The 16,330-nt window shown below is 42.5% G+C and overlaps 1 protein-coding gene and 1 long non-coding RNA gene across 2 annotated transcripts; one reads left to right on the forward strand and one right to left on the reverse strand.

Annotated features, from left to right (window-relative positions):
* Positions 1-5,449: 5,449 nt before the first annotated feature.
* Positions 5,450-9,940, forward strand: LOC123160899 (uncharacterized). The gene is made up of 5 exons (XR_006480445.1): positions 5,450-5,938; positions 6,271-6,507; positions 7,058-7,126; positions 8,174-8,288; positions 9,327-9,940. It is a non-coding gene; the product is annotated as an uncharacterized lncRNA (long non-coding RNA).
* Positions 9,941-14,750: 4,810 nt separating this feature from the next.
* LOC123162477 (uncharacterized) lies at positions 14,751-16,107 on the reverse strand. Its single transcript, XM_044580259.1, has 2 exons — positions 15,419-16,107; positions 14,751-15,269 (listed from the first exon to the last, which is right to left on the reverse strand). The coding sequence occupies exons 1-2, from the start codon at positions 15,819-15,821 to the stop codon at positions 15,178-15,180; spliced, it is 495 nt and encodes a 164-aa protein (XP_044436194.1). The 5' UTR covers positions 15,822-16,107; the 3' UTR covers positions 14,751-15,177.
* Between the last annotated feature and the right edge of the window lie 223 nt (positions 16,108-16,330).

Below are 16,330 nucleotides of genomic sequence, written 5' to 3' on the forward strand. Positions count from 1 at the left end.
GACATCGGACCAGAGGAAACTCTAGATGACTCCTTCATCCCGACGGTGGCGACGACCAGGGTCTCTGTTCTCCTCCTTGCAGGCGCCGTCGAGGTCCATGCACTCCACCCCGACCGCATGCCCAGGTGAAAACCCTAAATCTCCTTAGATTGGGCGGCGGCAGCACTACGTGTGTCGTACCCTTCTTGGAGGCGCAGCCTGGGGCGTTTGGGTACTTGGTTTGAGGAACTGCAGGCGGAGGGGATAGGACCAGTGGCAACAGGGGGTGTTTCGCATCGGAGGAGCGGCGTGGCATCTGGCACGTCGACAATGGCGGGTCTCAGTGGCATGGAGCAGCGGGGGCTCGCCGGTGGGCGTGTGATGATGGATGAGCGCAGGATGGTGGCGTTGTCTGGCGTCGTGGTGGCGTCGATGGCAGCTAGACCGGGCAAGGTAGATGCAGCATTACATCACTGAAGATGGATTGGTGGCAGGTGGCTGCAGCGGCCTCATACCCGGCTGGCGTCCTGGTTGAGGAGTGTGCCGGACTGATGGGTGCCCCATACCCGGTAGGCGTCCTGGTTGGGATCCCAGGTCTTAGATGTTAGATTTGGCTACGAGGTCTGTTTGGTATTAGGCTCAGACTATCAGCATCTCTACATCAAATGGATAGGAGTAGCGACAGATGTTACCTAGACGGTGGCTTTAGTCTTACTGTTGTATGACTTTGTAAGGTCTTATGTGAATAATTAATAAAGTGGTTGTATGCATCGTCCAGATGCAGAGGCCGGGGTCCTCTTCCTTTTCAAAAAAAAGTAAATGAGAATAATTATATTGGAAGGCTTTTGAAAAGGATGTATATGATCACCTAGAGCGAGGGGAGCTTTGGTTCCATTCCTTTAAAAATACTGTTTTCACTATCTTCTTCTAGGAACCCCCCCCCCCCCTCCCCAAGTTGCATCAACTTTAACTAAAAGGATAAAAATAATTTACTAAAGCAGGAGGTTCGAGACTCATTACTTTAGTCCCCGTGATTTTGAAATGGAATCTAATAGTAGTTGAGATAGTTTCCCGAATGCGGTTTATATGGCATAGCCAGTGATCCAGCCATATTGGGGGTCGTCATTTATCTCTAGAAAAAATGTACATGTTATTTTTTAAGTGACGATAGGCATGGCCTCTACAACATATAAATCAGACATGAAAAGGGGTGTGCAGTTATACCTGTCCATGGGAAACCCGGCCCGGTCTTGCCCATGTGGTGGGCCTGGGCCCAAGTATGGAGCCCAAATGACACACCAGGCATGGGCTTTCCATAATTGTGTTTCAAGGAAGAGGCCAAGCCCAAGGCCCTGTGGGTTTTTTTACTAACCAATCGGGCATGGGCCTAAAATCTAGGCCCGACGGCTCGGCTGGGACAGGGCCCCGGGCCTAGGTTTTCTGCTCCGGGCTTTGTTAGGCCCGACCCGATGGATGGCCAAGTATATGTGCAGTTAGCTTGAGAAGCATGTGTTGTAGCAAGGAGGGGAAGAGAAAACCCAACTGGATATCTTGGCACACAATGACACAACCAAACTTTATGGGAGGACTGGGTTTCAGGGATTTTGAGCTATTTAACCTAGCTCTCTTAGCACGTCAGGCATGGTGCCTATTGCAGCAGCTGGACTCGCTTTGTGCTTGTATGCTAAAAGCTATATATTTTCCTGACTCCAACGTACTCTCGGCTGAGCTTGGGGGACGCCCCTCACAGGTATGAAGGGCAATCTTGGATGGCCGTGATGTTTTGCTCTAGGGTCTAATAAGGAGAGTCGGTGATGGTGCCACCACTCGGATATGGCAAGATAATTGGATCCCTAGAAACGGGACAATGAGGCCGATAGCTTGTCTTTCTGCCAATCCACCGCAGCTAGTAAGGGACTTGATAGATAGTACGAATGCTTCTTGGAGGAAGGAAATGATGGAACAGATTTTTATTGCTGCTGATTCAATCATATTTTTAGGGATCCCTTTGAGCACAAGGAGAATGGCCGATTTTTGGGCCTGGAGTCATGAGAAGAATGGCGTTTTTTCGGTACGCTCTGCTTATCGGATGCTAGTTGATACAAAGAGGAGAAGAGAAGATTGGCTTGAAGGAAGGGCAGGAAGCTCAAACTATGAAGCAGAAGCGAAATCATGGAAATCGTTGTGGTCAGTGAAGGTACCAGGAAAGATTAGGAATTTCCTATGGAGACTAGCAAAGCACTCAATCCCAACAGAAGATGTGAGACTAAACAGGAAAATGGCGACCACGGATCGGTGCTAGATATGCGGGGCGCAGGACTCATGGCGCCATTCCCTTCTGGAATGCACTATGGCCCGCTGCGTGTGGGATCTTACAGATGATGGCATATCGTCTCTTTTACAGGCTACAACAGAAGGGAATGCCAAGAGATGGATCTTATTGATAGAACTTATGCCGCATGCACATTTAATCAAAACTGTTATGACGTTGTCGGCGATTTGGTCGGCGCGCCGCAAAGCAATACATGAAGGAATTCTTCAGAGTCCTCACGCCACTAACTCCTTCGTTATCAGTTTTATTGCGGAGCTCGAAGCCATTAACGAAGCAAACCAGCAACAGCCTCGTCAAGGGACTGTGGCATCAAGTAGTGCAGAGGCAAGGTACGAATGGAGGGCACCAGCTCCTGGTATGGCAAAAATCCACGTTGATGGGGGTCTGGCGAGAGTTGGGAATGGAGAATCTTCAGCAGCATTGTGCCGGGACCAGGATGGCACCTACCTGGCTCTTCGGCGATGTTTTTTAGCGATATTCATGACCCGGCGACTCTAGAAGTTCGTGCATGCAGAGAAGCTATGGCACTTGCGCAAGATCTCTCTTTAAGAAGAATCGTTATCGCTTGTGATTGCAAATCAGTGGTGGAAGAGATTCATAAGGGATCGGCTGGCTCTTACAGTGTGATCATTAAGGAGATTGAAGCTTCAGCAAGGGATTTTGATAGTTGCGTTTTTATTTTCAAAAGTCGTGTTTTGAATTTTGAGGCTCATAGTTTGGCCAAGTTTTATTCGTCTTTAGCAGTGGGTCACCATGTGTGGGGCTTACCCCATGACCCGTTTGTTATTCCTTTAAACCGAACCCCGTCTTAAATAAAGTATGGTTTACCGCTCAAAAAAAAAAGTGTTGTAGCAAAATTGAATGCAATGGACTATAAAATCAGCAATTTTAAGATGATAATTGGAAGAGTTCTGTTTAGTATCTCAAACTGCTTGGCAACCATCAAACAAATGTCAAACAAGCGGATAGTGTTGGGGTGAACAAAGACGAAAAGGCGCTAGAAAAAAGGCGTGCAGGCTGCTAAAGCACGCACAGAGTGGATTCTTCGGACTCTCGCAAAGCAGAGTACTTGACCTGATCCTGTGTTTGCGTCCAAAAATGATGTACGACGCAGCTAAAAGAGCAACCTTTTTTTCTCACTCCATGGTCAATCACATGTTGGCCGAAAGTACATGGTAGCTGCAGCTGGCGGCAGCAGGAGAGTACTACCTGTATATATGTGGCAGCACGTCGGATATCCATCCTTCCTCAAAGAACAAGGCGTGAACAAGAATTGCGTTGCTTTTCTTGGTTCAGTAGGTGCCACCGGTGGCTATCCCGCCTGCCACGTACGAACCGCGATCGGGCGTGCAACATGAGCGCGCCGGTCCGGCACCCTGACGCTGACATCGCCAGCGCCCATCCGTCACCTGACCTGCGTCAGCTGTCAAGCGGAGACATTAGCAGCATGTTTCGCACTCAGCTTATCGCCGTCCGGTCGCCGTGCGCGCGCGGCCGGAAAGGCAGACCGGAGGAGAGGTGGTACGCGGGATGAGTGTACGTATTCAGTAGCATCTTGGCAACGGAATGAACGGCCTGATAATGCTGGCTCCGTTGGTGGTTGGGCCTCACGGGCTCACCTGCCTCCCCATGTGCGCGATTCATTCTTCCTGAGGCGGTGCGGCGAGCTTCGAAAGGCCTCGCGCGGCATGGACCTTCCGGCGATATCTCAGAATCCAAAACTCCAAATCATTCTCACCGTTCGCTAGATTGGCTTTGTTGGTTAATTTCATCACATGAAGAACGTACGGGGGCAATTCATGGCGTGGCGTCGCGGCCCACGTCTGGCAGGTAGCGTCTGGTCTGCTCTGTCCGGATACGGAGGGGAACGTGCAGCTAGAAAACAAGCACTGTTTCGCCTTTCGAGTAGGAGCTTCTAGTCTAGTTTATCGGGCCACCGTCCTCTCTTAAATCGCAGATCTATTAATCTATTATACACCACGTTCCACTTCTAAAAATACTCCCTCCATTTCCAAATAATTGTCTTTCTAGCCATCTCAAATGGACTACAACATACGAATATATGTAGATATATTTTAGAGTATAGATTCATTCATTTTGCTCCGTATGTAGTCATTTGTTGAAATCTCTAGAAAGACAATTATTTAGGAACGGAGGGAGTACTACACAACGAATTTAAGTAACAGAAATCAAGATTTAAGTAGTTACTCATTGCTTTCAAAATTATTAGAAGTTCTAGATTTATCGTAAGCCAAATTTCTTATAGTTTGATCAAGTTTGTACAAGAATATGGTAATATCTACAGTACAAAATACATTATACTGGAAATGTTTTAATAAATAACACTGATTTGTTGTTGTAAGTTCAAAAAGTTTGGCATAGGAGAAAACAGAAATTTGGATAATTTGTAATGGAGGGAATGAAATAATATATATTAAGTATGTAGAATATTATAATGTAAAGTGTCATAAAAGATATCTTTTTATTAGAATAGATAGTAGTACTACGTTCGTCTGGATTTATTAGACACCCTTTCATTTTGGGATAAAATTTGACCGACAAATTTAACTATTAAAATGTAAACTACATGTCACAAAAACTATACCTTCAGAAAGCTTTTTCAAATACAAATCCAACAATGTACTTTTTGTAGCATATATTTTATATTTTATTAATCATATGAATGGTCAAAGTTTGGCTCAAAATACTAAGAGGCCTAATAAACCCGTACGAAGGTAGTATATTCTTAAGATGTTGCCCGCGCATTTGCGCAGGCCACTATACAAGTTTTATGAAAATTTCAAAACAAAAATAGTGCCGCCGAGTCGGAAGCATGTAAAGTAATTCTCATACTGCCAGGTGTCAAGAAAATGGTCATGCTATCCATCCTTACTTCAGTTCGTGACTCCTGGACCGGAACTACTCGCCCAACATATTCTATTCCAGCAGCTGGCTACCGACATTTAAACCCATTATGCGTCGCGCAAAGTGCGGTCTCTGGTGGTGTCCACGTCGGATTAGCTATGAGCCAACAATGATTTTCCTTCGCCGCCCCACCGGGCCACCGCATCATTCGTTTCGTCCAGTAAAAAGAGAGAAAAACAAAGAAAGGGATTGCCCAGCCACCATTCCCCATCCCTCGATTCCTCTCCCTCTCCCTCGTCTTCCGCCGCCGCCACCACCGGCGACCTCCTCACAGCCGCTGCAACCACCCACGCCCTCCCCCACGTTTGACGCTGCCACCCCTTCTCTCACCTTCTCCTCACCATCCACGACCCCCTCCCCTCGCCCTCGCCCCAAATCGAGCAGCAGGCCCGGACGGACGCATGCTCAGATCCGGCATGCCCACAACCTTGGTTCCGCTTCAGGACGCCATGGACATCCAGCCATGGATAAGGTGCCCTCCCCTTCTCTTCTGTGTGTGTGCGCATGCACGCGTTTATGTTGGATTCGATTTGGAGTTGATGCTCGGTTTTTGAAGCTCCTTCTCTTCCTTGTCGCACGAGAACATCTCTCTATCTCTCTTTGCCGAATCAAGTTGGTGCTGCTGCAACCTCACCCCCTCACCCCAACAAGTAGCCCCAACCCTAGCCCTTCCTTCCATGACGACTAGGAGGTGTAGCACAGGTACGAATCCTTCCTCTACTCCCCTTTTTGTGGTTTTCCTCATCCCTATCTCTTTATATCTTCTCGACTAGAAGTAGTCGCTGTTTTGGCAAGATGAGGGGACTAATGGAAGTCCAAATAGCAATGCAAATCAGAGAAACAATGGTCTCTGGTTTCCTGTATAATATGTTGCAGAAGGCGCTGTTTCTTTGAGGAAAGCATGTGACGAGAATGATCAAAGTTTAAAGCACAAAAATGATGCCATTGGAATATGCAACCATTTCTTATTTTATGCAGTTTGTGTGGATATGATGCGCGCACTATTTTTTTTAATTTCTCCTTTTGTCCTGCAGATGTTAGCAAAGAAAGTTGATACCTTAATAACCAATAAAAAGATGATGATGCTAGAGGTTGCTGCCATGGAGAAAGAAGTTACAGCTATCCGTGTCGATAAGGATCAAGAAATGAAAGACATGCAGCTTGGTAATTCAGAACGGTCTGGGAGTTCTCACTTCTCAACTGCTTCCTGAAGGTCCATCTTCACACGGGATGAAATCTTGTTCTGTCTGACATGAGCACATGAGAAAAAAGTACTGACTTTCTTTTCTTGATTGTTTTGATAGTCACTGTTTGTAAGTTATCTGTCCAATATGAAATCATAGTGATTATTACTGTAGTCCAAGCTTGAGTATGTATTGCTACAACACTGCTTGCTTAAGGGAAAAAAGAGCTCCACTGTAAACTGAGATGCCAAATATCTTGATAGAGAAAATATGGTGGATAATCATATACTCCGTATTATTTAGTCTGACTTAGACAAAGTTTGCCACTGGAAAAACTTTGAGAGATGAGAAGTTATTACTTATGAATCAAGTTTCGCATAAAAATATCTCAAAAAAGAACAAATACATCAAGAGTTGCAGGTTATACCATGTTCTGTAGCTATTATTATATCTGTAACTGAGAAATCCTCACTAACATTAGCATCCTCAACGAGTCAGTGTTACTATGGTCCTTGCAATGAACAGATAGATTTTCAAGCATGGAACTGGTAAGGACACTCATCTTCGGTGCAGAAGCTTGAGATTTATGAACTAACATCTCATCAAATTATCGGGGTTCCTTTGTTTTTGTATGCAGGTTCAGAGGATGAACCTGTCATACTCGTGGCGTACGTTGCTGGTGTACATGCCGCTGCCGGCCAAGAAGGTGACATGCTTCTTTCTTCATTTTGGCACTTTGTTTCTTGGACCTGGGAATTTGTTGCATTAACTGTAGTGATCGATATTTCAATTTCCCTATATGATTTTCTAAATTGTGACCCGCGAGTGGTTCGGTAGATAAGTTTTGCAAGAAATTTCAGATTAGGGACTATCATTGTCATAGTATGGTTTGCAGAGGTAGATCTTGCAACTTTATTGGGTTTAGTTAAGTTTCTTTAGCCTTGTTGAGATGACATGACACTGATAAATCCGTTTTGTTAGCTGAGAGCAAAAAACTGTTCATGAGCTTTTGTAATTGTGAACCTGGGATGGATGATTGTTTCTTATAGGGTGGTGATTTGATAAGCAGAAAGGCAGAATATGTATTCTGGTAGCTCTTAACTGATTGATGTTTTTGTTATTGTTCAAATTAGTTAATTAAATTTAGTTATAGTAAAAAAATCCATGTCCATCACGTGATATGCTCCATTAAAAACATGCCCTCTTGTACTGATCCACACATGTCTGTCACGTTACTTGATGCTCCTTTTAGTCACCTGGTTATATACTCGCATCATAGGATCGGTGTACTAACAATTGCTAACCTTCGCGTACCAAACCGGAGCTAAATAATATAATGCCTGCACCCACCTCACCTCATATCAGTGCAAATGCTGTTTTTTATCATGTTTTCTGATTATACATTTACTTACTTTGGTGACGAAAGAAAAATATTACATTTAGGTCCAATTTTTTATAGAATCATGCCCCAGGCATTTTTTATAGAATCATGCCCCAGTGATGTGCGCATTTTCCTCATTGGCCTACTAAAATAAAATGTTCTTTCTACTACACACAGGGCTCTGAGTAGTAGCAAAAAATAGTCATTCAATATATACTATTTAGTACACTATAAAGTCTGCAACAGAACATATTAAGTAGGGACTATGCTTATTGCTAAACTTATCATGTCTGCTAAATGAAGGTAGGAAGAAGTTCATTTTTGCACTCATAATGTGACAGTTTAACTAAGTTACTCTTTGGTTGTTTGAAGATCCAAGTTAACGGTCAAAATGCAGTGGATGATGCAAGTCTTTTCTTAATGGATCAGGGGAATGTATTTTCTTTTCTCCTAATAGGATTATTGCACTCACCAGTTGAGTACTCAGGTATTTGTTCTCATCTTTATGATGTAATGAACGGTCAGGGCATGCATTATTTTCCAGTCATTTTGACTTCTTGCTGTATGTTGCTCGACTCTCATTCGGTTCAGATATTTCTCTTCCTTGCTTTGGCTCGAAGTTCTTACTTGCAAAAGCGAAACACTATCGGTTGAAATCTGATGGCCGCAATCACGATTACTCTTTGTGCACTTTAATTAGGTTTAGCAAAAAAAACGTTTTTTTAACATTCAAGACAGTAGGAATTAGGAAAGACTCCTACTGACATATATATTTCACACTAACAAGTTACATGTAGCTTTTTTTGTTACAATACATGTAGTGGTACATATATATAGCAACTATTATCTAGCAGCAGAAAATCCGTTTCTTGCTGCTAGATAATAGTTGCTATATTATAATCCCCAATGAAAATGGTGCAATAGAGGCTACATAGTGTGCAGAACTTTTGTGGAGAAATCTTGCTGCTAGATAATGCATGAATTTTGCCTTGAGGCAGTTAATCAGGTTTCTGAATTGGTTCAGATTCTCTACAGGTTTAGGCTCTTCATTGTTGGTGACGCAAATTTTTGCACTGCTACTAATTGTACTATATGTTATTCTTTAGTAGGGATATTGGCATGGGGATAACATATAATAAAAACAAGAATAATCATCACTCTCACAGCTACATTACTACGTCCTTTTGTTTCATTGGACCTATTTTGTTTACTTGTCTCATTTCGAGACAAACTTCTCTAAATTTTGTTGATTCACATTGAACAACACATTTGAACGGAAGGCGTTGAGTGGACGACTTCAGCGATTGATGAGTTACAGCTCAATCCTGTCTCCCTGCACCCCACTAAATCTGATTCTCATTTTTCTATCTCGCCTGATATTAATTCTCGGTATTCTCACTGCCTAATTATTTTCTTTCTTGTTCCCAGAGTTCTTACTTACCACTCCTTCCGTTCATAAATGACGGTGTGACTATTATATGCTCCTTGCTTATGTAATAGATTGGTTGGTTTTGATCAAAATCAGATGGGATTCTTCTAGGTTTGGTAGAAAATGATGCAAGACAATGAGGAAGGCCCTGATTGGCCGACGGACATGTTGGCTGCTGCAGCTGGTGGTTCTTTGGGCGAGCAAGGGTAGCGCCGTCCTTCTCCTGCTCAAGACACTGCGTCAATCTTGGTGGCACGCGCAACCACCGGCTGCACTACGACGAGCACGAATTCTCGGTCGTTGAGACACCAGCATTCAGCAATGAGGAAGGCGGCTTGGTGGGGTCGGTGGAGGGTGTTGTCCAGTTGTGGTGGACGTGAAGGCGGACGAATTCATTGCAAAGTTCTACATGTAGATGAACTGCAACGACAAGTCCGGTGGCTGCAATACAATCACATGATGAAGAGGAGCAGTCATATGTAATGCATAAGCTATACATGCATGTGTGTTATCAATCGGAGCTAAAATCCAATGAAAAAGGGCGGCACCCTACCTGGCACCGCACAAACTTTCACCCAGGAGGCGCCACCGGTGGCGCCCCAACCACTAGTATAGCATCTATTGTGCTTCCTGGTGCTTCCCATTCCAAACAAGACATCTCCCATCTCCAACTCCTCATAGTTAGGATTTCTCTGTACGTTTATCTGAATCTATTACTCCCTCCGTTCTGAATTACTTGTCTTGAATTTGTCTAGATACGGATGTATCTAGACTTATTTTAGTGCTAGATACATCCGTATTTAGACAAATCTAAGACAAGTAATTCGGAACGGAGGGAGTATATGGGTGCAATGGTCCAAACAATTCTAAGACAAGTGAGATGCAATAGTCCAAACAAAAGACAAGTGGGATGTGTGGAAAGCGGAATGGAGACGTGTGGAGTGAATATATTGAACTATGGTAATAATAAATGTGATTGAGCAAGGAGAGACTGGTGGGTGCATTAGCTGCCCAACGACCATGCACGGTGACGAAGCGACAAGGTTATGTTGGGCGGGCAGAGCAAAGGGAGGCCAAAACTTGGACCCATATTGCCCCATTTTACCCTTATACGTCAACGTTTGGGCTTATGCTAAGGGGATTATACTTATATCATTTCTGAAAATACATATATTTCGCTCAATTCTTTTCGTGCATAGGGTTGCAAGATATACAAGTGGAAGTTCCGTCCACAAAGAAGGGTGGAGTGATCTTGGATACGTAATTAAGTTATCCGGTTTTCATGCCACAAAAAAATATCACAATGCCAAAAAAAAAGTCATAACTAGATCCACTTATGTAATTTGAGGACAAAGAGCAAACTTCGACAATACTAGGATAAGATGTACAATGGACATGGACATGTTGACGACAATTGTGGATCTTCAGAATTTTAAGTTTGCTAATTTGTGCAGTAATTTCAGAAGTGGAAAGTAGACTTTTGAAAAATAAATACAATGTTTTTTAACATGGTACAGACGCAAGCGCTCATATATACACGCATATCCTCACTCCTATAAACGCACGCACGCACATACTACCCCTATGAGCACCTCCGAGAGACCGAACTGGCACATCATCTTGAGATTTTACGAAGTCACTGTAGGCATCTCATTGTCGACGGAAACATCTCCTCCCACTAAATGTGCATCGCCGAAAATCCTGAAATAAATTCAGGATAAGTACGAGCACCAGGACTTCAACCGTAGTGGGCTGGGGGTACCACAATCCACCTGACCATCTAACCACAGGTTGGTTCGCAAATACAAAATATATATAATAGTACAAATAACATCAAATATTAACTACAATAGAGCTATCCCTCACATTTGCGAGGGCCACATTTCTAGACAAATAAGACATCACATTCTTTCACATTAACTAAAATAATATACATCGTTGATTAGTAATATTGTCGGCTAAGATTTAAAGGTGTTACGTTATGTGCCTAAAGCTATGCATAATGAAGCAACACGTACAATGTGCACTAATGAAAAGTTGGAAAGAATAGAGGAGGAGTTCCAATCGGCATGTAACTCGGATGATGGCGGGATTCTGACATGCAAATAAAAACGACCGTGATAAGTGATACACATGTGGCACGAAGCAATTTCACCCACACGTGCGGGCTGAAGGAGGTTGGGCCAAACGCCTTTCTAGTTACCCATTGTGACAGGTCAGTATTTTTGTTCTTTCACACGTGCATGTAGGCAGGGCAAAAACAAATGATATCAGCTGAATTTATTTGGGTTTTTCAAACCTTAAAATGTTTTATTTCTTAAATGAAAAATCCAATTAAAAATTTGTTTTCACCATTAAATTTGTTGCGACGAGGACTTCAAAACTACATCTCATATCGATATGTTTCGATGATATTTTTTTGCGGTCAAAAAGTTGCCATGTCTATTGCACATAAATGTCATGACATGTTTTAACTACTTTTTCTTCTACATTTAAAGTAAATTTTGACATGTTATAAAAAAGAAAATTAAGAAACTAAACTTGCCGTGGAGAATTACTAAAATTTGCCATGATCCATGAAATAATTTCGACATGGTTCATAATTAAAAAAGAAATCCATCGTCAATTACTTTAAAAATGCATATTCAATGACTCAAATTTGCCATTAATGAGAAACTAAAATTGCCATGGTGACTTACTTAAATTTCCCATGATACATGCACTAAAATTTGCCATGTTTCATACAAAAATAATTTCTATGGTCAAAATACTAGAATTGCCATGATCTATAAACTTAATTTTCCATCATGAATTACTAAAAATTGCTATGAGCCACGAATTAAATTTGCCATGGTTAATTACTAAAAATATCCCCTGTCGATTAATAAAATTTGCCATGAAAAGTAGTTGAAATACAATGGTAGCTTTAAACCTAGAAGTAAAAAATAGATGAAAGCTATCATGGCAACTTTAGTGTAAACATTATGGCAACTTCAGTGTAACATCATGGCAAATTCAATGATAAAAACAGATTTTTAATCTGATTTTTTTATTTAAGAGATAAAACCTTTATTAGTTTGGAAAACTAAAAAGATTTCGCTGATGTCATCTATTTGATGTGACAAAATGGATGATAGTGAAGGCGTTTAGACCATGTTATTTCGTGCCACACATGTGTCACTTATCATTTGGAAATAAAAAAGTCCGCTACAACTGCAATGCTATCTGGCATTTAACTAACACAATCGGATTTTATTTTGTGAGGTTCTAACACATTCGGATAAATGATGAAAGGATTCTGGCATGCAAAGAAAGGCCCGCTACAACTGCCATGCCATCGCAAGTAAACAAAACAATTCTGTTTGTATCCCGATTCAACTGAAGCCTCAATCAGACTGAACGTAATTATTATTATCTGTCTTTGTTGTAGCCCATTAATATATCCCTCTCTCTCTTTATAAAGGCCAGGAATTAAAGCAAAAGTTTGTTACACAAAACCTATCTTCTTTTGCGAAAAACACAAAACCTATCGTTGTCACACTCGACTAACCCAAAAAAGGAGTAATATCACTCTATTTTTAGGGGAATGTCATGCTATTAATAGGTGCATGATACTCACTAACAAAAAACCCTGAGGATAAACTCACATGTGCAAGGAAAAAATCTTACAAGATCCCATAAAGAAAGACTTATTCATATGGCCGACTGAATTATCTCATCCGCCGATTATATCATGGACCCTAATTATAATGGTTTTGATTTAAAGTTGACCTATCAAAACATTTTTGTCCGACAAAAAAAAACTAAGAGTCCAAAAAAAAGGCACTGGTGAAATCATGGACGACATCAGCAAAAGGAACATCTTTTATGCTTTTTCTTCCATCATGTCTCCACTTAGAACAAGTGTGTTCAACTAAAAAACAAATAGAGAAGAAGCGCGTTCATTCGTTCGACCGGCTCCATACTTTGCACATGACCACAAACTTAAAAGTTGTATACAATTTCATAATAAATCTATTGGCTGGAAGGCCATGTCACAATTGGCAGACATATTGCATGCATGCAATTACATCTCACTTATTATACAGTTGGAAAGAAAATCCTAATATATCATCATATACAATTATTAATTTTTGTATGAATTAAGTGGCTGAGAATAATAAATTTTAATAAGTCACAGTACACCCATTGGATATATCGACATGAATACACAAGGTACGATGATCAGGCTAAGTGGATGTTTTACCCGTCACCGGCTCAACAAGACATATTTGATGATTTTTGTATTACCATTAACTTTCGAGCGACGATCGCGGCGACTCAGAAAATTCTTATTAGGCGGAAAAAAAACTAAACCATTTTCTATCTAACAAATGAAAGAAGGTAGCAAAATTGTCATATTACGGACACTACATACTAAAAGGCTATATGAGCTACTATTGCTTTAGATAGATGGCGAAGCAACATAGATTCCTAGCATAAAACTACAACCATTTTCTATAAAAAATAATAAAATTGAGGTTGCAATATTTACTTGTTACGAACACTACATACGAAAATTGCTTTAGATAATGGTGTAATGACATATAAATTTCTTATCCTTCGGATAGAAACTACAACTATTTACTGTATAATAATACAAAATAAGAAACACAAATAGTTATCAATTTTCCTGATTTCAGACACCACGTACAGAAAGTATAAGAAATAGATAGATATTTTATATACAATTCAACCTCCAAACAACACATGGAATTCAGAAATAGCAATTGCATCCACTCGATTACATATAATATGTAGCAATGAAAAAAAAAATGTCGATGTAACATGCCAACTTGGGCATGCATGTGTTACTTCTACAAATTGAAAAGTATGATGAAGTGCATGCGATGTATCAACATGAATCGTTTTGGTAGCATAAAAGTAGTTCAACATGAATACTAGAGACGAAGAGAAGCATATATAAACTGATCATCATCGGTGGATCAACTTCATGGTGTTGCTAATGTGCCTTGTCTACAAGGTAGAATATCATGAAAAGAATGTAACATTGTGTCATGCCAGCAAAAATAAGAGTTCAAAGCACAGATCATCTCATGTATGTGATAATATGCTTAGTGTTCCAAATAATACAACTTGATGCACACACCATGCATGGACATGATCATAAGATATACACGTTGTGTCGAGAGTTATGGAGCTGGAATTGTTTAGAAATTTTGATGAGTGTGCCCTGATAAAAACTTTGTTTGATGTGCGGGCCATAACACATATTTCAGATGTACGAACATTCATATGGAAAATAAAGGCCAGAGTTATGTACCATAACTGCTTAAAATCTAAGATGCCGTTTATAAAAAGATGTAGGTAATGCTAGCAAATACGCAAGTTACTAGCAGAAGAAAAAATATATCAGAACTATCTCCATCCATAGATAGATGACTTTACTCATGACTTTATCCTATAACATGTCTTACCAAAGTGCTGACATTTATATATCTGTACATAAATAATATTTTTTTTCATCACCAACCACTTAATAATACAATCATTAGTTGATCTGCATAAGTGCATGTTTATACAATAATAATGACCAAAGCTATGAACAAAATGCCATATCAAAATCTAAAACAACAACTATGACAATACTATATAAATTTAGCATCGCAAATGCGTGGATCACCCTACTAGTTTACAGTAAATCATAAGATGCCTTCATGCGGTTCTTGCAGATAGCAGTAAAACACACTGCGACTCGATCTCACAATTTCCATTGGAGCATGTCCAGACGCAAGGGCAAGCATCACGATGTCACAAAATCGAACAAAAGGACGGCATTCCCCTAATCGGATTCAGTCGCTGATGCATGATCTCTTCCAACGGAACTGCGACCATCACTGAGGAAGTATCTACAGTAGTAGTGCATGTGGCCGTTGCTCCGGTCCGGTCACGTTTTGTCCCAACCATATTCCGGATTACCCGGCGATGATGATGCTGATCCACCTGCTGCCGTCTTGGGCGTCTCCGTGGCATTCCCTTCTGCACCGAAGGGAAAATCAACAAGGAAACTCAGCTCATTCGCGGGCTCGCCTGGGCCGAAACAGACGACGGGCCAGGCATCACGTGGGCTTTGTGTGTGCGTACGTGTGGGCGGCCCAGCCGTACCGTGTGAAATGCAACGTACGTACCGTGGTCGACGACGACGAGGCCCTTCCGGTGCCTCTCCATGACGGCGAGGATGTACTTGAAGGACTCCGTGTCGCAGGGGATGGTGAGCGCGCCGCCCACGTAAACGAACTCGAACTCCTCCTCCGCCTTCTCCAGCAGCCGCCGGAATACAGGGTTGCCCAGGTACGCTGTCGGCACCACGAACCGCCGATGCTCCGCGCCCACGTACACCGCGCAGCACCCGCGCGGCACGCCCACGGGGGCGCCCGGGGTCATCGGCGCGCCGTTACCGTGCTCCTCCTCCTTCTCCGGCGCCGGCACCACCAACGGCAACTTGCTGGCGCTAGCAGCATCCTCGTTTTGTTGATGAGCATTGGCGTTGGGCTCGCCCGCCGTCCCGTGAGCATTACTCCCCCCTTCCATCAATCGGCGGCTAGACGGCTCGCACGGTCGCCACGATTACGGCCGGGCCGACCTAAACGAGCTAACATGGATCTGGTTGAATGATCGTAACTCGTACGGAATTATTAACTCGCCTTGAACTGGGCACGTGCAAGAGGCTTTCGTTGCCCCCTATACACAAATCATACGCCCGCCGGCTCCTGTCGTTGATCCTATTAGCTTGAGGAGGAATAGATGAATGCTCATCAACTGGCAAGGATGTACCGACCAGAGGGCAGAGGAGGGGCAATGGAGTTCATGTACGGCCACCATATTCACGCCATGGTCTTCACTTGAGGAATAATGGTCGTGCGAGTTCTAAGGCGGATTCCTCTCCGTGCTGCGAGGAGACGCCAACCACTGGCCGAGGGGCGCATTGCATGACACCTAACTTAGAGCATTTCTCACCGATCCCCTTGTTGACACAGGCTCCGTACGTGCTAGCAGACGATTACTTTCTGTCGAGAGCTATCACGCAGTCACCGATCCGG

This window comes from Triticum aestivum, chromosome 7B (assembly GCF_018294505.1).
Source record: "Triticum aestivum cultivar Chinese Spring chromosome 7B, IWGSC CS RefSeq v2.1, whole genome shotgun sequence".
Lineage (NCBI taxonomy): Eukaryota > Viridiplantae > Streptophyta > Magnoliopsida > Poales > Poaceae > Triticum > Triticum aestivum.